This window comes from Oryctolagus cuniculus, chromosome 13 (genome assembly GCF_051225735.1).
Source record: "Oryctolagus cuniculus isolate XC-2025 breed Fujian yellow rabbit chromosome 13, ASM5122573v1, whole genome shotgun sequence".
In the NCBI taxonomy this organism is placed as follows: Eukaryota; Metazoa; Chordata; class Mammalia; order Lagomorpha; family Leporidae; genus Oryctolagus; species Oryctolagus cuniculus.
In genome coordinates, this window is record NC_142879.1 from 70,028,181 (window position 1) to 70,052,626 (window position 24,446).

The 24,446-nt window shown below is 49.6% G+C and overlaps 1 protein-coding gene across 3 annotated transcripts; it reads left to right on the forward strand.

Moving 5' to 3' along the window:
- Positions 1-311: 311 nt before the first annotated feature.
- On the forward strand, positions 312-23,210 carry LOC149122659 (phytanoyl-CoA dioxygenase, peroxisomal-like). Of its 3 annotated transcripts, none has more exons than XM_089312331.1 (9): positions 312-425; positions 5,282-5,553; positions 7,808-7,918; positions 8,516-8,684; positions 12,302-12,383; positions 13,984-14,165; positions 17,820-17,969; positions 20,592-20,726; positions 22,891-23,210. In XM_089312331.1, the coding sequence occupies exons 4-9, from the start codon at positions 8,565-8,567 to the stop codon at positions 22,942-22,944; spliced, it is 723 nt and encodes a 240-aa protein (XP_089168457.1). In that variant the 5' UTR covers positions 312-425; positions 5,282-5,553; positions 7,808-7,918; positions 8,516-8,564; the 3' UTR covers positions 22,945-23,210. The 3 variants fall into 3 exon arrangements, with proteins under 3 accessions (XP_089168457.1, XP_089168458.1, XP_089168456.1); XM_089312332.1 differs by having other exon boundaries at positions 340-425; positions 5,495-5,553; XM_089312330.1 differs by lacking the exon at positions 312-425 and adding an exon at positions 926-1,020 and having other exon boundaries at positions 5,495-5,553.
- The last annotated feature ends 1,236 nt before the right edge of the window (positions 23,211-24,446 follow it).

The window sequence follows — 24,446 nt, forward strand, 5'->3', positions numbered from 1 at the left end:
GGAAAAGAACATCCCTTGACTTTAAACAGATAAAGGACGATTGTAGACGTTCAAGGATTTTCTTCTTCTCGTGGCTCTCCTCGTGGTAACAATCATACATTGAAACATAATCTTAAAAAATGTTTTAACAGAGCCGAGGCGGGGATCTTCACACACCTGCTCAACGAGGGCATTTGAGAGCAGCATAACCAGTGCAGGTCTAAGTAGTGGGAAAGCAGTCACTGCAAGGCCCAGTGCGGGCGAGGTCTGAGCTCCAAGTAGGTGACAGGTGAGCCGCATTCATATTTTTAGTTGGTTTTTTTTCTCTTCTTAGCAGTTCCTACTGCTCACCAGGCGAGGGCGGTAGGGAGACACCAGTTGGTCCGCTCGCCATCTGGTAGTTGCTCCTCCAAGGCTCAGCCTCTGAAGTGGGGCTCAAAAGCCAGGTGCGCCTCCGCGATCCCAGCCTGCCAGCTGAGGATCAGGATCTTGCATGGGGTGACCGGGGCGGCGGCGGAGGTTAACAGGGAGTAGGGCAAGGAGCAGGCCCGAGGTCCTTCTAATACCTCGGGGGCTCTGGGGGAGGAGGGGTCACAGGCCAAAGGGCTCAGGCATGTGACTTGCACGGGTGAACCTTTGACTTTGCGTGCGCTCTGCAGTTAGTGGAAGGAGAGCCACGTGGGGTTAAACGGATTGGGTCCCTTCTCCGCTCAGCCACGGGTCACTGGAGGGCCTCCGTCCAGTCCCTGGCCCCAAGCCTGGGTGCTGCCGGAAGGGCCCCCCCCCCCCCCGGTCGCTGGGAGGACGTCCCCGCAGCCCAGTGGCCCGGCCAGCCCACGCTGGGGCGGCGAACCAGGGATCCCTAGTGCCGCGCGAGTCCACGCCCCGGTCTTGGGCGGGGCCGCCCCGCCTCCGGTGCTGCCTGCAGAGTTAAGTCCGAGGCCATGGGGTCTCAGCACCGCCGTCATGGATCAGCTGCGCGCTGGCGCCCGCCTGAGGATCCTGCTGGGACACCTCGGCCACCCCTCGGCCACGGCCATCGTATCCTTGCTCCTGCGTGGGCCGCTCGGACCCGGGCCCGGGGCGATGGCCTCCGTGCGCTCGTCCCAGCTAGGGTCACTTTTCCCCCAGGGCGAGCCGGGCATCGGGGAGGAGGCCGTGTCCCGAGACGCGGGTGGCCCCGGCGGGCCTCGCTGGCCGCTGTGGCTTTGCTCCATGGTCCGTGCGCCCTTGGGGGTTCGGTTTCTTGCTCTGGGGTCTGGGCAGCTGATCCTGAAGAGGACTTTGCCATTTTTTCTGAGGCTGCTCAGAGCCCTGGACACATATGCAAAGCGCGGTGTGAGCTGGCAGGCAGGTGTTAGGGACGCTCCCCGAGGGGGCTCCAGCGCTTGGCGTGGCGCTGCCCTGCGACTGCCTGTCCTGGTGGAGCCAGCACTGCTTTCATTCCTTCCTGGGGGTGTGTGGGGGGTGCGTTCTGGGACCCCCCGCGGGACTTTGACACCGTGCCCTGCAAAGGGACTTGGTACTTTGAACCTGCCTCCTCATTGCGGCTTCAGAAGCCACGCCCAGGACTGGGTGCGCTGCTGATGTTGGGTGGCTGTGGATCCGGATACTTGTCTCTGGACGAGGCCCGAGGCCAGGTGCCTGTTCGGGTTAAGGGTTCTCATCCAGAGCATGCGCAGGTCCTTCCAAAGTTCGTGGGAAATGGAATTAAAAGATAAGCTTATTTTGGATCAAAGATAGTTTGAAATCGGGCATGCTGGTCCTTTTGGTAACCCACTAGAAAAACGCCTGGGATTTTTCTTTGAGTGAGTGACCTGCTTCACTGCAGTTCCTCTGCATTTAGAATCTTGAGCTGCCCTGAAGTTGATTACAGCTGTTGATTACAGCTGTTTCTTTTCTTTTCTTTTTATTTTATCTTATTTTATTTTATTTATTTTATTTTTTGACAGGCAGAGTGGACAGTGAGAGAGAGAGACAGAGAGAAAGGTCTTCCTTTTGCTGTTGGTTCACCATGCAATGGGCGCTGCGGCCAGCGCGCTGCGGCCGGCGCACCACACTGATCTGATGGCAGGAGCCAGGTACTTCTCCTGGTCTCCCATGGGGTGCAGGGCCCAAGCACTTGGGCCATCCGGCACTGCACTCCCTGGCCACAGCAGAGAGCTGGCCTGGAAGGGGGCAACCGGGACAGAATCCAGCGCCTCAACTGGGACTAGAACCAGGTGTGCTGGTGCCGCAAGGCGGAGGATTAGCCTAGTGAGCCGCGGTGCCAGCCTACAGCTGTTTCTTTTGCCTCGGCGATTGCTCTCCCTGCTGAGTTCCCGAGCAGCAGTGTATCAGAAATTCGGCAAATTTAAGGTTCTGTCCACAAAATAGGGGGCTGGAGGAGATGTTGCAGTCTCACTTGACAGGCTAGGAGAGAGTAAAAACCGTAACGAAGCTCCTTTAACGAAAGCAGAGATGGCCAAAGTGTGGTCCCTGGGCCAGAAGCCCCAGCATCACCAGGGACCTGTTAGAAATGCAGATATTCTAGGGCTCAACTCAAACCTAAGGAATCAGAGTGTGGGGGTGGGGCCCAAATTCTGATGCAAGCTGCAGATTGAGACCCGGTGCTAATACTGTGACTAGATCTACGTGGGACCAGAGCTGAGATTCCCCAGTCGATTCTCTAACCACTTTTTAAAATTTGATGATGGTGTCGTGGGATGGAGGGTAGAACCTGGTGTTTTCACTGGTGACTCCTGGAACAGTGCTCAGCAGTACAGCTCTCTGCAGTGTTGGAACCGTTCTGTCCATGCACTGTCCATTCTGGTCACTACCTGTCTCATTTGGCTATTGAGCATTTGAAATATGGCAGGGGAGGGATTTCTTTGCTCCAATAAACTCCAATTTAAATAGCCAGGTATGGCCAGTGGCTAGTGGGACAGCCCTGGCTTAGACTTCTGGTGAATGAGTGGTTTACTCTTGCGTGGGCCCCTGGGAACTCTGTTTCTCCCCAGTGGTTTTTCTTGTTTTCAATTCCTTGGCTAACACAGCAGAAGAAATAATTTATTGAACCCGGGTTATCCTTGGCCACAGTGGAGAACAGAACTAGTCCAGAATGTCACAGGCCAAGGGCAAAGGCCATCAAGGACGGTTTTGGTGTCAGCAAAGTGCGTCTCATAGGTGGTTCTGGCGATCCATTGGTGATGAAGTTCCAGATCCTTCCAAGACAGGTTGTAGCTGGGAGCAGGCAGTCCAACAGCTTGTAGCGAAATGTGTCCCGGTGTCCCCAGGATCCGGCACTTCTTACTTCTGCTCCTTTGGCCCCCATGGGCACACAGCCAGCAGCGTACTTGGATGTGTGCTTCATCTTCCTTCTTCTGCACTTCCGCCTGGCATTCGCTTCTTCCTCCACTTGCCTCTCATGGCGCTGAGGTTTCCAAGAGGACACGCTAAAGCCCAGAGCGCTCTTCCCAGTCTTAACTGTTTCTAAAGTGATGTTGATTTTGGAATTAGGAATAATCATTTGAAGTTTAAAACATAATGTGGTTTTTAAAAGGTTTATTTATTTATTTGAAAGGCAGAGTTACATAGGCAGAGAGAGAGAGAGAGGTCTTCCATCCACTGGTTCACTCCCCAGATGGCCACAACAGCTGGAGTGCGCCAATCTGAAGCCAGGAGCCAGGAGCTTCTTTGGGGTCTCTCATGTAGGTGCAGGGGCCCAAGCACTGGACCTTTTTCTACTGCTTTCCCAGGCCATAGCAGAGAGCTGGATCAGAAGCGGAGCAGCTGGGACTCAAACCAGCACCCATATGGGATGCCGGCACTGCAGGTGGTGGCTTTACCCACTACGCCACAGCGCTGACCCCTCAACTATTTTTTTAAAGGATTTATTTACTTGAAAAAGAGAGTAAGAGAGAGAGAGAGAGAGAGAGAAAGAGAGAGAGGCCTTTCATCTGCTGGTTCTCTTCCTAAATGGCCTCAATAGCTATGTCTCGGCTGGGCTGGGCTGGGCTGGGCTAAAGCCAGGAGTCAGGAACTCCATCTGGGTGTCCCATGTGGGTGCAGGGGCCCAAGCATTTGGGCCATCTTCTGCTGCCCTCCCAAGCTCATCAGCATGGAGCTGGACTGGAAGTGGAGCAGCCAGGACTCTTGACCAGGCACTGTGATACCGGATGCTGCTGTTGCATGCAGTGGCTTAACCCACTGCACCACAGCATCAGCCCGTTGTTCCTGAATTTATAGAGGAAACATTTGCACATCATTAAGCAGTGCTCCAGGAGCAACAGCCCAAAAGACACCACGATGCAGGAAGAGGGGAGGCTGAAGTCTGGCTGTGTTCACAATGTTTTACTGAGAGTTGTTGACCAAGACTTAGTATCCTGTGAGCCTCTGTGCCTCAGTGTAAACAGACAGAAGCTAATAATTCTGACTCTGACTTGCCTCGCTCCTGGAGTATGGCATTGTCACCACATGCTATGAAGACATTATTGAAGAAATGACATGTGATGACAAGTGACAATCTGAAAAAAGCTCTTCAGACTACAGAACTAATGAGAAAAAACCAGCACGAGATACTACGTCACTGATGTGTAACCATGAAAGAGAGCTTACAAAAAGAATTTTCAGGGGCCGGCACCCTGGCACAGTGGGTTGAAGCGCCGAACTGCAGTGCCGGCATCCCATATGTGCACTGGTTCAAGTCCTGGCTGCTCCACTCCTGATCCAGCTCCCTGCTAGTGTGCCTGGGAAAGTAGCAGAAGACAGCCCAAATGGTCAGGCCCCTGCACCCATATGGGAGACCTAGAGGAAGCTCCCGGCTCCTGGCTTTGAATCAGCCCAGCTCCAGCTGTTACAGCCATTTGGGGAATGAACCAGTGCATGGAAGACTTTCTCTCTCTCTCTCTCTCTCTCACTCTCCATCTTTACGCTCTCTTAACTCTCTATTTCAAATAAATAAAAAATAAATCTTAAAGAATTTCTTCAAGATACCTAAATTTATACTCAGCTGTGTAGACCCTACTGCTGTTGGAGTTCTTGTTTATTTTACAGGTTTTTTTTTTTTTTAATAGTTTGGACAGAAGTCCCACTAAATTGAAAACCTTCTGTGAACGACACATGCCCCTCTCCTTCTGGAGTTGCACCTTGGAGATTCTTGGTTGTTTAGCAGTTTGGAGAAAGGAGCAGTTCTGTGGACTAAAGCCCATGGCAGCTGCAGAGTGTGGATCCCTCTAAGTGAACTTGGCCCCGTGCTGAGTCTCCCCCACCCAGGATTCCTGCTCTGTACAGCAGGAGTAATAACAGAGTGCTCCGTCTCCAGCCACCTCTAGGGTCCTTGTGAAGATGAAGTGAGGTGGTAGAGGCCAAAGCGCCTTAGCCGCGGTGTGCACCTGTCCGAGGAGGAGTGAAGTCAGAGCTCCCGCGTCTGTTCAGGAAGATGCCTTTCTCGTGAGAACTGAACTAGCACGGGGGGCTATTTCTCGGAACGGCTGGCTCCTCGGTTTTACCTTATTTGCCTTAATTCACGTCCTAGGTAGCCCACCCCACTTCAGGGACATCTTCCCCTGCCAGTTTCCAGCCTCAGCAATTCCAGTAAGTAGATCCAACTGTGATTTTTTATTTTTTTAAAAAAGATTTATTTTATTTGAAACAGTTACACATAGAGACAAGGAGAGGCAGAGAGAGAGAGAGAGAGAAAGAGAGGTCTTCCATCCGTTGGTTCACTCCCCAATTAGCCGCAACGGCAAGACCTGTGCCGATTCGAAGCCAGGAGCTTCTTCGGGTCTCCCAAGAGGGTTCTGGGGCCCAAGCACTTGGGCCATCTTCTACTACTTCCCCAGGCCATCAGCAGGCAGCTGGTTTGGAATTGGAGCTGCTGGTATTCGAACCGGTGCCTGTATGGGATGCTGGTGTCACAGGCACATGCTTAACCTACTATACCACAGCACCAGTCCTCCAGAACTAGTTCTAATCAGTAAAGTTGGGGGAAATGTTTCGTGTGTTGACTTTAATTTTCTATATGTAAATTTCAGAAGGAAGGAACAGTATCAAACTACATAACTAATAACCCAGGCATGATATATATTACATTTAAATTAGCTTGTAGTTATATTGACATATTAGCTAGCTAGCATCTCTGGCGTATCTTAAGTCACCTTTGATAGGGAAGGCTTTGACCTTCATAAATATTCTTCTTGTAATAAATATTATTAGCAATAATTCCAATTTTTAAATTGCTGGTTAAGATTTATACTTATTTATGGGATATGATATTGTAATTTGGTACATGTATGCAATGTAAAATGATCAAATAGGGGTAGTTTTACTACCTCCTCAGATACCATTTCTTCTGCTCTCCGTGGTTTCAAGCGCATAATTATTTGTTCTAGAGTCCAGTTACCCTGCTGTGTTACAGAGCAGAAGGGCTCATGTCAAGGAGTGGGTTATGTAGCTTGAGTACTTATGTAGCTGTGTACTTATTTCAATGTTGTCACTTTGATTACTTCTACGAATGCACCAACTAGAAAATTAAAAGTGTATTGAATTGTTTCCCATCTGAAAAACCACATATATTCATTACACCAAAAATCTTATATACTCATCTATAATTCCATTACTGAAAGGCACTCACTCTTACAAATTATTTTGGATATATTTTTGCAGGTTTTAAACTTTTCTTCTAAGTTTTTATTGATGTATTTTCATTTTATCGGAAAGGGAGTGAGAGAGAGAGAGAAAGACAATGACAAAAAAAGAGAGAGCGAGCTACCACCCCCTGGTTCACTCTCCAAGGAACACAGTAGTTGAGACTAGGCCGAGGCTGAAGCCAGGAGCCCAGAATTCCTTCCAAGTCTCTGACGTGGGTGCAGGAATCCAAGCCGCTGAGCCATCATCTCTTGCCTCCCAGGATGCACATTAAGAGGAAGTTGGATCAGAGATGGAGTAGCCAAGACTCGAACCAGGCACTCAGGAATGGGATGTAGGTGTCTCAGGGGATGACTTACGCTGCTGCTCCAAACACCTGCCCCTGCATCTTTCCACAAGTAGTGTCTTGGCTTTACATCACGGTCCTCATATCGTATTAGAAGAAACATCATCCAAACTATCATATGCCTTTTATTTTTAATATTTATTTATTTGAAAGAGTTACACACAGAGAGAAGGAGAGGCAGAGAGAGAGAGAGAGAGAGAGAGAGAGAGAGAGAGGTCTTCTACCCACTGGTTCCCTCCCCAGTTGGCCACAATGGCCAGAGCTGTGCCAATCCAAAGCCAGGAGATTCCTCTGGATCTCCCACTTGGGTTGGTGCAGGGTCCCAAGGACTTGGGCCATTTTCCACTGTTTTCCCAGTGCATAGCAGAGAGCTGGATCAGAGGTGGAGCAGCTGGGTCTCGAACTGGCATTCATATGGGATACTGGCACTACAGGCAGCGGCTTAACCCACTACGCCACAGCACTGGCCCCATGCCTTTTATTTTTAATGCTGGATTCATAAAGTATTGAGTGGATATACAGGGTGTTCAAAAAGTCTGTGGAAAATCCAGAATGTGAAAATACTATGCGTAGATTTCAAAAAAATTCTTTGTACCTCAATAAACTTATATTTTAATTCTATTTCCCTCAAACTTTTTAACTTCCCTCATAATGTCAGTTAATTTTTCTTCTATTACTGCAGTTTTTTGGGGTGTTAATTATAGTTCATGCTTTTTAGGTTGTTTTAGATTAGTTACATACAGTTAGGAACAGAAATAACAGATTGGAGAGTAGAGTATGAATCTTTCTTAGGTTCTTGATACAGGTTGTTTCCTTATAATTATAAAGATATTATGGAAATCTTTTCTTCTTTAGGTATACTCTGGATAATAATGTTCTAAGCCTAGAACAGAGAAAATTTTATGAAAAAAACGGGTATCTGGTCATTAAGAATCTGGTGTCGGATGCTGACATTCAGCGCTTCAGGTACGGTAGCACTCTTTGTTCGTTATGAACTGTGTGTTCTGTGGCATGAGGACCCGAGTCAAGACCTGCCTCTTCCTGATCCGTGTTTGCAGTGATTCACTTTGTTAGGAGCTGGGTATGAGCTCTGGGCTAGACTGAGGGCCGCGTCCTGGGGCCATCTGCCTAGGTTTCCGCGACTCCATGTCCCCTCCCTGCTACATTTCATCTGTGCAATGGCCATTGGGACAGTGCCGCCATCCCAACGGCTAAGACTAAGTACAGTGACAAGTAAGGAAAACTTAGCAAGTGGGGGCTGGCACGCGGTGAACGCGACTGGCGTGTGGCCATCATTTTTACCCTGCAACCAAAACCACAAAACGGTTTCCCTGCAGGTTTGCCAAGCTGAGCCACGTTTTCATTGTGGTAGGGTGATCCCTGCCTGGCAGTAAGGAGGCCGGCACGTCTGAGGTGGCCTTGTCCCCTCCCTGTTGCCAGGACTATTCTGTTGTAGTGCGGGGAAACCTGCTGCTGGAGACTGTAGGTCCCTCTGGCAGGGCGAGACTGGACAGGTGCTGGGAGCTTGCCTTCATGACACCATATGCAAATTTATTTTCCTAGGAGTGAGTTTGAAAGAATCTGCAGAAAGGAGGTGAGACCACCGGGCTTAATGGTGATGAAAGATGTGGCCATTGTGAAATCTGAGCAAAACCTGAGTGAGAAATCGGTTACCAAGATTCAGAACTTCCAGGAAGACGAGGAGCTCTTCAGATACTGCACCCTGCCCGAGGTCAGAGGCTCTGTGTGCTGGGCTTGTGTGCAGCATCGCCAGGCTGCGAGCCTGCACCCCTGCCCCCAGATCTGCTGCCCCTGCCCCTTCCTGCATGTGGCTCTAAGCGCTGTAGTCTGCAGCTGGAGGTGCTTTGGGCCCCCAGTGGGTATTTCGCGAGTTTTGGTTCGCTCCCGTTGGCTCCTCTGGGTGGGAGCCGGGTATGCCGCAGTAGCGGGGCTCAGCCATGCTACAGTGCCCAGAGCCAGAGCAGCCCCCTCCCCAGACAGAGAATGACCCCACCCGCAGCGCCAGGGATGGCAGCCTTGAGGAGCCGTGTGTCTGTTGAGAAGGAACAGAATTCTGGGTGAACGGGACACAGCCCTTCCGAGACAACGGGCGTGAAGTTACTGGGGCCATGATACGTAAACTCATGTATTTTTTTTCTTTTCTTTTCTTTTTAAGATTTACTTGAGATATAGAAGTTACAGACAGAGAAAGGGAGAGAGACAGAGGTCTTCCATCTGCCGGTTCACTCCCCAAATAGCCGCAACTGCTTGAGCTGGGCACAAACGAAGCTATGAGCTAGGAGCTTCTTCCGGGTCTCCCATGTGGGTGCAGGGGCCCAAGGACTTGGGCCATCTTCCACTGCTTTCCCAGGCCATAGCAGAGAGCTGGATTGGAAGTGGAGCCCCTGAGACTTGAACCGTCATCCATATCGGATGCTGATGCTGCAGGCGGCAGCTTTATCTGCTATGCCACAGCACTGGCCCCAGGATGCTTTGGTTTTAAAAATTAGATTTCTTTTTTTGAAAAAGAGTATTCTTTTTTTTTTGACAGGCAGAGTTAGACAGTGAGAGATGGAGAGACAGAGAGAAAGGTCTTCCTTCCGTTTGTTCACCCCACAAATGGCTGCTGCAACCGGAGTGCTACACCCATCTGAAGCCAGGAGCCAGGTTCTTCCTCCTGGTCTCCCATGTGGGTGCAGGGCCCAAGCACTTGGGCCATCCTCCAGTGCCTTCCTGGGCCACAGCAGAGAGCTGGACTGGAAGAGGAGTAACCAGGACAGAATCCGGTGCCCCAACTGGAACTAGAACCCAACGTACCGGTGCCACAGGCAGAGGATTAACCAAGTGAGCTGCAGTGCCATCCAAGAGTATTATTGTTTAAGAGTGAACCATATTTGCAAAAAATATCTAAGCAGGCCAGCCCCCCGGCTCAATAGGCTAATCTTCCACCTGCGGCACTGGTACACCGGGTTCTAGTCCCGGTCGGGGCGCCGGATTCTGTCCCGGTTGCTCCTCTTCCTGTCCAGCTCTCTGCTGTGGCCTGGGTGTGTGTAGTGGAGGATGGCCCAAGTGCTTGGGCCCTGCATCCACATGGGATACCAAGAGAAACACCTGGCTCCTGGCTTTGGATCGGCGTGGTGCACCGGGCAACCGTGCTGTCCACAGCGGCAATTGGAGGGTGAACCAATGGAAAAGAAAGACCTTTCTCTTTGCCTCTCTCTCTCACTGTCCACTCTGCCTGTCCAAAATAAATAAATAAATAAATAAAATTAAAAACAAATAAGAAAATATCCAAGCAGTACACAAAAGGAGTGACCCCATCTCCCGGGACCTCGTTCCCTGTTGAGTATATATGTCGGGAATTCTCTCACTTGTACCCCTCCTGCCTGTGTCAGGGATCAGGAACCTCCTGGCTGTCACCTTGTGTTTTTCACTTACAGTGGGTGCCTGTCGTCCTCCCACATCCCTCTGCATGGAGCCATCTGGTAACTTTCAAACTGCAGTATACCAGGGTCTTAGTTTCCGAGCCATTTGTTTGGACTGGCTTTGCAGGAGGCTTCCCAGGGAGTATAGGAATTATAAGCAGGTGCTGTTAGAGAGCTTGGTTCCCAGAGGTGGGCTGTACAGGGATGCCACCTGTGCCGTCACATCCAGGTCCCAGACAGAGGACCGAGGGGAAGCGGCCCCCTGGACTGTCGTGCAGTCCTGTGCTGGAGATGGAACTCGGCTGCGGGATGGTGGGTGACAACTTGTGGTTGGCGAAACGCTGCTGTGAATACCTTGGGTGAATATTGGCAGTTCCTGTAGCGCCCTCAGGAGGTACGAGTTACGTGAATGGTTACTTCTCTGTCCATGTGTTGTGAAGCATCACCAGCACATCGAACTCAACGATTCAGGAAGTTAGTACTGGGGATAAGATTTAGAAGGAAGCTGATGTAATTGAGGCAAGTGACTGGCTAAAGAACAGTACGGAGGACAGCAGGGATGGTGGGGATGGCTCTCAGCCGTGGGGGTTTATAAGCGCGAGCCCAAGTGAAGGTGCACAGTCCCAGGCTTGGTGTAGACAGAACCGTGAGGCCTGCCTCTCGAGCTGTTTGTACATTTCAAGTGTTTCAGGCTGTAACTGCCAACATTCCCGACCTAGCAGAGATCAGGCTGTGAGGAGGAGCGGGCCCTGCCTCCTGTTTTGGAATCAGACCTGGCCCACGCTTGAATGCCGTCTTCTTCCCTGATCTGATTTCTGAGTCTTGGGTTTATCCGTGCGGGACTTTCACCTTCAGGGCTTCTTTGGAAGACGGAGTGAATTTTCAGGCGTTGTGTAAGGCTTAGATGGCCCGATGTGTCGTGGGCATTTGGTTGGGAGTCCGTGGCTGGGGTCCCTGTGTGGCGCAGCACCCCACCCCCAGAGCCCGGGACCTTGTCAGGTGCTCTCGGTGCAGCTCCCCCTTGGCTGTGCCACACAATGCTCCCAGGTCATGATCGAGTCAGCATCTTGATTCCCACGTGACTGCCAACTGCACAGGCACAGGACCTGCTTTTCTTGTCCACTGCTGCACGCCTGCTTCCTGTGACTGGGCCTGCTTCCCGCCTATGTGAAGACATGGAGGGGAGGGCACACTGGTTGTGCAGTGTCCTCTGAGCCGCTGCCCTGCTCTGACCTGGCTGCTCCTGACAGCAGTGAATCCTGCTGGGCTCTTCCTTTCTTCTCTTACTGTCTGAGAGGCAGACTGATGGAGAAATCTCCACTCACAATTCTACTCCACAGATGCCCATAAGTGTCCAGGGCTGGGCCTGCCAAAGGTGGGCGCTGGAACTCAATCCAGGTCTCTCTCCCACGTGGGTGGCAAGAACCCAGCGACTTGAGCCATCAGCTGCTCCCTCCCAGCGTGTGCAGGAGCAGGGAGCTGGAATTGGGCACAGAGCTGGGACTCAAACCCAGCTGCCGGGCCAGATGCTCCCCTTGGGCCCACTTAGGCAGGGTCGTTCTTGTGCAGGGTCTCCAAGAAGAAAAAGGAAGCCGTTTCTCCCTGGGCACTGTCTGTGGCTTTGGGTGGCAGAAGGGCTGGTCCTTGCCTTCTAGGCTGATACCTTACAGAAACGCACCCCTTTCTTGTAGAAGAGAAACAGGTTATATTCCCAGCTACTCAGACAAGCCTGCCCAATTCAAAGGGTTGTAGATTTAGAGTGGTTTCCAGTTTCTGGATTTTCCGCCATGCTTTGTTCGCAGTGTTGTGAAATACTGACTGTTACCATCTTGCCTGTCATAGAGTAGTTGGCCTTGGCGCCACTGGCCTGTACTTCTGATTGCCCATGAAACTTTGTTCCTTCCCCTCCCCGCTTTTTTCTTAGATCTTGAAATACGTGGAGTGCTTCACCGGACCCAATATTATGGCCATGCACACAATGCTGATTAACAAACCTCCAGATGTTGGTAAAGGACTCTTCTTATTTTTTTTTTTAATTTAATTTTATTTTTTTTAAACTTTTATTTAATAAATATAAATTTCAAAAGTAGAGTTTTGGATTATAGCGTTTCCCCCCCGTAACCTCCCTCCAACCCTCTTTCTTTTTTTTTTTAACTTTTATTTAATGAATATAAATTTCCAAAGTACAGCTTATGGATTACAATGGCTTCCCCCCCCATAACGTCCCTCCCAACCACAACCCTCCCCTTTCCCACTCCCTCTCCCCTTCCATTCTCATCAAGATTCATTTCCGTTTCTCTTTATATACAGAAGATCAGTTTAGCATATATTAAGTAAAGATTTCAACAGTTTGCTCCCACACAGAAACATAAAGTGAAAAATACTGTTTGAGTACTAGTTATAGCATTAAATCACAATGTACAGCACACTAAGTGCAAAGATCCTACATGAGGAGTAAGTGCACAGTGACTCCTGTTGTTGACTTAACAAATTGACACTCTTGTTTATGGCATCAGTAATCACCCTAGGCTCTTGTCATGAGCTGCCAAGGCTATGGAAGCCCCCTGAGTTCACTGGTGGGTGGCATGGGTCCAAGCACTTGGGCCATTTTCTGCTGCCTTCCCAGGTGCATCAGAAGGGAGCTGCGTTGGAAGTGCAGCATTCAGGACTCGAACCAGCGCTCATAAAGGATGCCAGCATTGTAGGTGGTACTTAACCAGCGGTGCCACCACAGTACTCCAGGACTCTTCTTATTAAGGAGAAGCAAGAAAAAATTGTTCAATTAACATATGTGAGGTTGATGTTCTGACCTTGGTGGTGCAGAACTTCCAGGCTTCTGGCTTCAGACTGGCTTTGCTCCTGCAGTTGTAGTGGCTGGTTCACTCCCCAAATGGCCACAATGACCAAAGCTGGGCCGATCCAAAGCCAGGAGCTTCTTCTGGGTCTCCTACGCAAGTGCAGGGGCCCAAGGACTTGGGCCACAGTAAACTGCTTTCTCAGGCCATTGCACAGAGCTGGATCGGAAGTGGAGCAGCCAAGACTGAAACCCCCACCCATATGGGATGTGGCACTGCTACTCCACAGTACTGGCCCCTTCGCACTTGATTTGACATCCAGTTGGTTGCTTCTCTCTCGAGGTTGATTTTTCTGTAGTGTTGTTTCATTTGCCTGGGGATAGTTCATTTTTCTGGTTTTCTAGGCAAAGGATAAGGAATTCTGAGACTTGGACAAATGTCTTTTTAAGACATTAGATTTAATTTGATTATTTATTTAAAATTTAAAAAAAATTTGAGAAGAAAAGAGAGAGAGCGAGAGCCCTCTCAAGAAAGAGCCCATCTTCTGATTCACTCCCTGATACTTGCAATGCCTGGGGCTGGGCCAGGAACTCAATCCAGGTACCCACCTGGGTGGCAGGAACTAAGGTACTTGAACCATCTTCACCCAGTGCCTTCCAGGGTGCAGAGTGGCAAGAAACTGGAGTTAGGAGCCAGGACTGAGTATCACGCCCAGGCATCTGAATGGGGATGCAGATGTCCTCACCAGTGTCTTAACCACGGGGCCTCTTGTCTGCCCTTGAACAGCTTTTAACAGCAGGTTCTCTTTCAGGCAAGAAGACGTCCCGTCATCCCTTGCACCAGGATCTGCACTATTTCCCCTTCCGGCCCAGCAATCTCATTGTTTGTGCGTGGACCGCAATGGAGCACATTGATCGGAACAACGGTTGTCTGGTGGTGCTTCCCGGCACCCACAAAGGCCCCCTGAAGCCGCACGACTACCCGCAGTGGGAGGTAGGTCTGTCTAGGAGCCGAATCTCCTTCCCAGTTTTAAATTTCACTCAGCATCCATAAAGAGCATACAGAGGAGAGGGCACTGCCTTTCTTAGCCAAGCGCTGTCCCGAGACTTAGAAATGTGATCAGCGCCAGTTGCAGGATGTCAGACCAAACACCCAGTGTAGTTGTCCTTTGAACACGCGTTTGAAAACCGGCCCAGGTGGGGAACTTGAGCAGGTGCTGCGGAGGGCCCGAGATGGCATGGCCTAATCGCAGAGGAAGACATAAGCACTTCAGCCCTGGATGTGGGTGATACGTGCCCCCGAGTCTGCTCGCTGACCGTGGCTCTGAGAGCGGAGAAGAGGATGGGACCGTGTGCTGCAACTGCAGAGGCCATCGGGGCTCTGTGGAGGGCTGCGCGGGGGAGAATGGCCCAAGCAGGAGGCCTGGGTTAAAGGGCAGAGAGCAGAAAGAGAGAGAGAGACAGAGCTCTTCCATCTGCAGGTTCACTCCCCAAATGATCACAACAGCCAGGGCTTGGCCAGGTCTCCCCCATAGGTGGCAGGGACACACGTACTTGACACCTGCTGTGTCGCAGGATGTGCGTCAGCAAGAAGCTGGGTCCAGAAGCCTAGGAACCAGGACTCAAACCAGGCATTCTGATGTGGCATGTGGGTTTCCCAGTCATCATCTTTGCCCCAAACTGAGCATATTTTGAATCTATAACATGATCACTTTGACACACACACACACACACACACAAACACACCCTTGTGCAATCCCCACCACAATCGAGATAAGCTCTCTCTCTCTCTCTCTCTCTTTTTTTTTTTTTTTTGAAAGGCAGAGTGGACAGTGAGAGAGAGAGAGACAGAGAGAAAGGTCTTCCTTTGCCGTTGTTTCACCCTCCAATGCGGCCGGTGCACCGCGCTGATCCGATGGCAGGAGCCAGGTGCTTCTCTTGGTCTCCCATGGGGTGCAGGGCCCAAGCACTTGGGCCATCCTCCACTGCACTCCCTGGCCACAGCAGAGAGCTGGCCTGGAAGAGGGGCAACCAGGACAGAATCTGGTGCCCCGACTGACCTAGAATCCGGTGTGCCGGTGCCGCAAGGCGAAGGATTAGCCTAGTGAGCTGCAGCGCTGGCGAGATAAGCTCTCTTAATCACAGGTAAACACTGAGTTACTTTCTGGCTTTGTGCATCCGTGCAGCTGTAGATGCTGGGGACTGTTAAGCTCCTTTAAGCCAACGAGTGGCGGCATCAGATCGGTCCTTGAGGAAGGATAGGCTGACACTCTGGCCCAGGATGCACTGGAGCTGTGGGTGTCCAGAGCAAGAGGAACCAGAAGGAGACCATGAGCATTTGAAGCATAAGATGAGGAGGTTGGGAAGGCCTGAGAGACCGTTGGGCTGGAAGAGCACCTGTGGCTGAGCAGGAAGTGGGGGTTGTGGGTCTTCAGAAGTGAAGAACCTCTGAACGTTCGTCTCCGTTAGAATTCTTGCACGGATGATTAGTGTCACGTGAAAATATTTGAGTCTGATCCTGTTAGAAAAACTTGGAATTGTGAGATCATCCATGAAGTTCCGGTTTTGGTGAGAGTTAGTGCAAGTAAGCAGCAGGAGAGGCTCTGGATGCCTTAGGCCGAGGGATGTCTGTAGGGCTCCAGGGCCAGGATGGGGCTGTGCCCCTCTGCGGGGCTCAGAGTGGTGGCAGCTGCGGGGCTGGAGGGTCTGACTCGCGGAGCCTGGGTCACGTTTCCACCTTTTGCCAGAAGAGAAGGGCACTGGGTCAAGGTTCACCACTCTGCAGCAGGGAAGTGGGCGCAGACAGAGGGGATTTGGGATCCCTTGGGAAGGGGAATGGGTGCTCCTGCCTCCCTGCCCCCCAGTGACCCATGTAAACTCCCACACTGTGAACTTTATTGTCTTTCTCGCTGTCTGTCTTTCCTCTCTCCCTTCCTTCCCTCCTCCCTCTCTTTCCCTCGCTGTCTCCCTCCCTCCCTCTGTTCCTTCCTTCCTTCTCTTTTTCTTTCAGAGACAAACACAGCGCATGCATGCACTCCCATCTACTGGTTCACGCTTCCCAGAAACCCACAGTGGCAGAGTCAAGGAGCTGGGAGCTCAGGCCAGGTCTCTCATGTGGGTGGCAGGAACCCAAGTACTTTTTTTAAAAATAGGAGCTTACAGCTTATTATTTTATTTATTTTTAAAGATATTTTTATTTATTTGAAAGGCTGAGTCACAGAGAGAGGTAGAGACTGAGAGAGAGAGGTCTTCCATCCACTGGTTGACTCCCCAGATGTCCAAAACGGCCAAAGCTGTGCAGATCCGAAGTCAGGAGCCAGGAGCTTCTTCTGGGTCTCCCACATGGATGCAGGGGCCCAAGGACTTGGGCCATCTTCCACTGCTTTCCCAGTCCATATCAGAGAGCTGGTCGGAAGAGGGGTAGCTGGGACTAGAACCAGCGCCCATATGGATTGCCGGTTTTAGCACTTCAGGCCAAGGCTTTAACCCACTGTGCCATAGCACCGGCCCCAGGAACCCAAGTACTTGACCCTTCACCTGCTGCCTCCCAGGGTCTGCATTAGTAGGAAGCTGGAGGCGGGTATGGAACTCAGGCCCCTGATGTGGAGTGTAGGCATCTACACAGCTAAGCCAAACACACACCCTGAGGCTTGCAAGCTTTACATGCTTCTCACTTGAGTTTCTGCAATAAAGATGTAACCCATTACCTAAAGCAATAACTTGCTTTGGAAACAGTTTTAAACAAACACCAAATGTATTCTTTTTGTTTTTTTTTTTCTTACTAAGGACGTGACATAAATGGTTTTGAGCAAAAAGTAAATAAAGTACAAATTGAGCATTTCCACCCTGCCCCTATTTCAGAAGGACTGGCTTCTCAGAGACGCGCCCCTGTAATGGAGAAGAATGTTCGCGAGCTCTGGGAGAGGACACTGCTGGCAAAGACTGTTACAGAGTCAGCTGGCAGGGTCAGGAGGAGGGCAGGGAAGGGTCGACCCGTACTGATCCAAAAGGCAAAGCCCGTCTGAGGCTTCCTGTTTGACTCAGTCATGAAATTTCAAAGATTTAATACCAACACATGACTTCTCAAACCAGGCACCCGAGAGGCTTTTGCGTATGGAAAAATTTGGCTTTCCTTATTTTTTTAAAATAATTATTTATTTATTTTAAAGGCAGAGATACACACATACATACACACACACATACACACACGCAGTGAGAGAGGGAAAGAGAGGGAGAGAGCAAGAGAGCGCTTCCATCTGCTGGTTCCCTCCCCTAATGGCTGCAAGGGCTGGGGTTGGGCCAAACTAAAGCCTGGAGCTTCTTCCTGGTCTCCCACATTGGTGCAGGCACCCAGGCACTTGGGCCATCTTCTGTTGCCTCCCCAGGCACATTAGCAGGAAGCTGGATTGGAAGTGGAGCAGCCAGGACTTGAATTGGAGCCCACATGGGATGCCAGCAATATAGGCAAAAGCTCAACCCATGTACCACAGTGCTGGCCCCTGAAAACTTTTCCAAGACTCTGATTCAGATGTCTCTTTCTCTTGGAAGAACAGAGAGCGCCCGTGCTCCCGTGGTGAGCCGTTGAACAAGTTTTTACTGATGCTGCTGCTTCCTCGTGTTTAGCTGTGTCTTCTCTTGTGTGTCGCAGGGAGGAGTTAACATAATGTACCACGGGATCCAGGACTACGAGAAGAACAACGCCCGCGTGCACCTTGTGATGGAGAAGGGGGACACAGTTTTCTTTCATCCTTTGCTCATCCATGGATCCGGGCGGAACAGAACCCAAGGCTTCCGGAAGGTATGCGTTCACGTTGCTGCAGCTCTCAGAGATGATGAGTTAGAAACAAAAATTTTAAGATATATGAAAATGTGAAGGGTGTGTGAGTTTTAACTAAACTGGACTTTAGTCCAGTTTGTTTACCAGGAAATCAATTTGTGGGCCTTGTGCCTTTTTGGCTCTTATCAGTGAGAAGCCAGAGGACCTCAGGATCCTAATCATGTGGATATTACTACTGACACATGAACGTGCTCGGGATGGCTTCTTCTGGGGCAAAAATGTGGAATTTAGATGCTTGTGTAAAGGATAACCAGAGGGAACTTCATGTTAATATTACTGCTGGGAAAACAGTATTGAGCCAATACACGTTGTATTGATTCTGAATTGATTGCCCTGAAGCCAGAACGAACAGCAGCCATATATATATATATATATATATATATATATATATTTTAATCCCTTGGCCTTAGAAGGTTTTAATTTCATTGCTTGCATTCAAAAGGGAATGAGGATCCTCACACACCCCGGATGGTTGCCTTCTTGGTCTCACAGACTGACAGTCCCGTGGGTACACATTCTCCCAGGATAACATGCTGTCCACACCCAATACTGGAGCTCCTTTGGGGCCCAGTGGGGCTTTCCAGTTCATCATGCTGTTCCCACCAATCCCTGAAGCCTCTCTGAGGCCAAAGGTCAGGGGTCACATTTCATGTTCCATCCATTCATTTTCTTCCCCGGGCTCAGTAGGGCCCAGATTAGGCTGAGGCAAGTTGAGGCAGCCTCCCAAGCGGGAAAATTAAAGGGGATGAGGCCAGCGCTGTGGTGTAGTAGACTAAGCCTCTGCTTATGGTGCTGGCATCCGATATGGCTGTTGGTTCGTGTCCCAGCTGCTCCTCTTCCAATCCAGAGTCTACTATGGCTGGGAAAGCAGTGGAAGATGGCCCAAGTACTTGGGTCCCTCCACCCACATGGGAGACCCGGATGAAGCTCCTGGCTTTGTCCTGGCCCAGCTCTGGCCATTGTGGTCATTTGGGGAGTGAACCAGCGGATGGAGGACCTTTCTGTCTCTCTCTGTCTCTGTACTTGACCTCTCAAAAAAAAAAAAATAACACTTAAAAAAATTGAGAGGATTCCAATAAAACCTCAGCAATCAAGGTCCCTAACATGTTTCCCAAGTCACAACGAACACAAACAACCCATCCTGTGCAATAATGCCAGAATCTTAAATAGAAGATGGGATTGGACTCTGCACTCACACAGCCCTCCGAGCCACAGGAGTGAGGAGGTGCAGGGACAGTTATGCAAATGCGCTATGGGTTTTACTACATGGACTGTGCAGTGTTCCTTCAGGATGTTTTCAGTGGCCTTAATGCCCCAGAAAAATATTAATCATCATGACATAACAATGTGAATGCCGGCGCACACGTGTTTGCCTTTGCCTGGGGCTCTGCTGTGGCTACATGGGGGCTCACCTAAGGAAATGGAGTTTGGCACTCCACTCTCTGAAAGCTCCATGTGTTGGGCAAAGTAGTAAGTCCTCCTGCAGGGTGCAGTCACCTTAAGATATCTGACCTGTGGCAAAGACAGTGAGTTTTAACGTTGCTTTGCCACTTAGGTCTGTGTATAAGTTTTTCTAGAACGGGAAGAACCACATAACTTAAGCCTTTGCCTTGAAGGAAACACGGCCTTGGCCTTGAAGTGTTCCCTCTGATTTGCGAGGAGGTGGGCATGGGTTTTCTTTCCACAGTGTCTTTTGTTTTCATGCTTGCCATCAGAATACTAACCCTCCCAAATTTGGCAGGGGGACTAGTCTTGGAACTAAGAAGATGACGGGCTACTTGGGATACCTGGCTTTGTGGGGCTTAGGAAAATCCCATGGCAAAGTTCTCTCACCTAGGGGATTGTGTTTCCTGTCCCCTCCATACCTTTTCTTTTCTTAAAGATGTATTTTTTATTTAAAAGGCAAAGTGACAGAGAAAGAGAGAGAGAGAGAGAGAGAGAGAGAGAATCTTTGATGCACTGGTTCACTCCTCAAATGGCTGTAATAGCCAGAGCTTGGCCAGGCTGAAACCAGAATCCTGGAAGTCTGTGTGGGGCAAGGACCCAAGTGCTTTCCCAAGAGAGGTCTTCCATCCACTGGTTCCTCCTCCCCCCAATTAGCTGCAATGGCCAGAGCTGGGCTGATCTGAAGCCAGGAGCCAGGAGCTTCTTCCAAGTCCACACATGGGTGCAGGGGACCAAGTAATTAGGCCATCTTCTACTACCTTCCCAGGCCCTAGCAGAGAGCTGGATTGGAAGAGGAGCAGCCAGGACATGAACCAGTGCCCATATGGGATGCTGGTGATATAGGCAAAGGCTTACTTCATTATGCCACAGCACCAGCCCCCCATCTACACCTTTTAAAAAACAATGATCGGCTCAGCTGCCTCAGTTATCACACCTGGTTAAAACCATTTGTAAATTTTCAGTTAGCCTTTAACTGGGGTCCTGGGAGAGGGGTGGAGCTGAGCTACAGAGAGACTGAATTTGTGTCCCATGGAGCAGGCTTCCAGTGTAGAATTGGCTGGGTAAGAGAAGGCCTCCCTGCCTGGTTGGTTGCTGGCAGCAATGGGATGTGTTTCTCAATTTCACCACTCTCTATAGGCCATTTCCTGCCATTACGCCAGTGCCGACTGCCACTACATTGATGTGGAGGGCACCATCCAAGAAAACATTGGGAAGGAAGTTTCACGAATGGCGGATAAATTCCAGGGCTATGAGGGCACCGTGGACTTGAAGGTACGCTTGTGAAAAATAAGGTACTGGTGTCACGTGTGTCTTCAGATGCTTCACGGTTCTCCCACCCAGTTTAATTCTGGGAGGTGCAGAGTGCACTGCTGAGCCGCACTGAGAGTGGCAGTGGCCTTTCCGGCTGCACCTGCTTCCCCCTGCAGGGGACCCGGGCACCTGCAGCTGCCGCTCTGTGTCTTGGGGAGGTCCCACAGTGTGAGGTCAGCCCTGTTGCACACAGCACAGACAAGAACAAAAGTAGGAAGCAGATTTCGGTGAGATAAAATGAAGCTCAGAACGCTACCTTCTGAAGGCAGAGCAGGGCAGGTCCAAGTTCGGGATGGCCATCACAGGCCTCCTGTTCACCACAGAATCACGCATTTGGCCATTAGCAAAGCCAGTGAGGCTGCCAGAGAGCAATGCCCAAGTACATGTTCCTTTTGGTAAACTTGCCTCTGGGGTTTGAGGAGAGCCGCAGGTTGCATACAGCAGGGGTAAAGATCAGGAACATTCATTGAGTAGGGCCATGAAACAGTGCTGCATATGCTCTCTTGTGGACACGCATCACGCGTGCATCATCATTTTTAGCTAGTGGATATTCTGCTGAAGACCAGTAGACGGATTATCAGTCAAGCCAAATAACTAAACGTGGTGACCTTAGTTCATGTAATATGCGCGTTTTATCTGTTCTTTATATGTAATTTGTAATAGATAATGACAAGTGCAATGGCAAATGCCTCCGAGGGAGACGGGCTACCACAGGGACTCTGGGCTGCTGAGTGGGCTGTAGGACACTGCCTGCCAAGGCAGCCACCAGCCGTTGCCAGTCACAGTCTGAAGTAGCTTCCCAGTGTGAGAATCTTCTTCCTTCATTTCCTGCAGGTGTGACCCCAGCTGACATGTCTTGGCTTGGCATTTTTCCCTCGAAATCTTGTCCCTTGCCTTTTGTTCAGTCCTTAAAATGCCTCACACAGTCAACCTAATCTGTCCACTGGGACTTCTGTCTGACACCCTGAATTTTAACATAGGACAAACACAGTATGGGGTCAGCTCTGCTTAATTGCAAGTTCTGTGTCTGTAGATCAATCATCCAAAGTATAAAAGAGAAGCAGAAACATTTTAAAAAATATTCCACTAGACTCAAATATGTACAGACTTGTTCCTTATTAACGAGCAGACAGTCAAAGCTACCGGTGACCAGCAGACAAATTATCTGTGTCATTAGTCCCTGAATGATCCAGAACAACTGTTTACATAGCATTGTCATTGTACTAATATTATGAAGACTCTAAAGATGACTTGAAGTAGGCAGGAGGATGTGCACAGGTTAGATCAGGTTTTATACACTACTTGATACTCAGATGAGGGACTGGAGCAGCCTCAGAAGTTGTATTCCCTGGGGGTCCTGGAACCAGTGCCCTGAAGATATGATGAGGTCCAGCTGCACATATGTTTGAATTCAGCAAGGCTGTGCTGAATAAATGCCTCCTATATTTACTGGGAATGGCGGTGCTAATTGTTGTGATCTGCTCTATAATTCTTTGTGAGGTATCAAAGCACGTTCACGTCCATTCTCCTGTTTTCTTCTCCCACACCGAAAGGAGCAGTCAGCACAGCTCCATGCTGTGTAGGAGAACATGAGTCCCAGTGGTTGGTGCAAGTTCCCTTAGCAACATAAGAATTCAGAGGTCTAATTTAAAACCATCCTTTCCACCATACCTTTTGCCCAGAAATAAATAATAAACAAGGAGTTCTAAATTGTGTCATCAAAAAACAAAGGAAAAAAAGCAACAAACAAATTAGTAACCCAAGACACTGGTTTTCCCGGTTAGGATGTAATCAGGAGTAGAATGTTCTAGATGGCTCAAGCAGTTAGCATAAAGGGCGGCAGGGAAGTGCAGAGGAAACTCTTCAGGAACTGGCGATGTTACGAGACATTCCCTGCAGTTAGCAGGTGCACCACCTCAGCCAGGGCTGGCGATGTGGGGCCCCCACTGACTTAGTGTGGTGGCACTATTTTAGATATTACGTTAATTGGAGTCTCAGAACATGGTTTACTTACTAACCAGTGTAGCAATTATGGGGAAATTTTCCCCCTATTTAACCCTATGTAGATGGTGAATAGGCAAATAGAAGTGTTCCATAAATTCCTTCTGTTTGGCCTTATTTCCAGGATGTTTGGATATTTCGAAGTCGACTTGTGAAGGGGGAACGAGTCAACCTTTGAAACCACCCTTCGCTAAAACTCTCCTACAGGAACGCAAACAAAACCAGGTGTCAGAAGAAAACCCTTCCCTTGTGATGGTGTCATCTGTGCTATCACTCGTTAACAAAATCACAAACCATGGCTCAGGTACTTGATTGCATACAGTGAATTCTGCAGTGCAATGAGGGTGTGGTGATGGAAGTAAAAACAGTAAAACTGAAATAGTATTGTCTCAAGGAAAATCATCTGGGGTTACAACAAGATTAATAAAGATAGTTGACATATAATTTCAGTGTGTGAAGTCGGTTTATTTCATTCAGTTGCTGAAATGAATGCTTTGGAACTCAGGAAGAGCTGAGGTTTGCGTTTCTGTCCTGATAAACCCACAGCCTACCAATTTCCTGTCGTGACAGATGCTTCTCCAACTGAGAACACCATATAACACATTGACCTTTTATTAAAGGCTTAAGGAGGACATAATAAAGACACAGTAAGGGTCTGATACAGGCCTCCTTGCACAACTTCCTCACCCCAACTGTCCTCCTTAAGAAACCCACCTGGTATTTCTGTTCTTTTAAAAATTAGTTTATTTATTTGAGAGGCAGAGTTACAGACAGAGAGGGGGAGAGACAGAGAGATCTTCTATCCACTGTTTACTCCCTACGTGTCCGAAGACAGGAGCCAGGAGCATCTTCTGGGTCTCCCATGTGAGTTCAAGGGCCCAAGCACTTGGGCCATCTTCCACTGCTTTCCCAAGCCATGAGCAGGGAGTTGGATTGGAAGTGGAGCAGCCAGGACTTGAACCAGCATCCACATGGGATTCTGGCACTGCAGGTGGAGGCTTAGCTTACTATTGCCACAATGCTGGCCCCTACCTCTGATCTTTTCCTCTGTTCAGATGGTGTGTGCTGTTGGGCAGGGCAGTCGAAAGCCTTGAGCATTTATGAATGAAAAACCACTTCCTTCATGGTCCAGAGAAAGTTTTAGGTACTTTTGCCTGGATTGGAAGTATCCATGGACTGGAGAGGATTTCACCACAGCACCATATTTCTGGACCAGTGGAGGGCAGCAAGGAAACACAGTCTTGATTTTTAAAATTGTAGTTAGGACTTTAGTGAGAAAAAATAACAAAGGGTCTCTTTCTTGCCATTCTGCTAAGCAGAAATGTCCCCAAATCTAGCATCACCTTTCTGGTCGGTTTCTTTGTAGGGAAACCTTGTTTAGGACTTGTTCCAGCTGGAAACCAGGGTTGCCAAGGGACTCCTGGGGAGGATCTGAGCAGACTGGATTGTGGAATGGCGCTAAAATGTAAAGAAGGAATGCCAGTGTGAATAGCTAGCACTTAGGCAACACTGTTTTGTTCTGGACTAAACTTCCCAAGCTGGTTTCAAACTTCAGTGTTAAAAAAAAAAGGGTGTGTGTGTGTGTGGCATTGTGGCATAGTGGGTGGAGCTGTTTGGAAAGAGTGGATTTGGGGCCGGTGCTGTGGCAGAGTGGGTAAAGCCGCCACCTTCAGTGCTGGC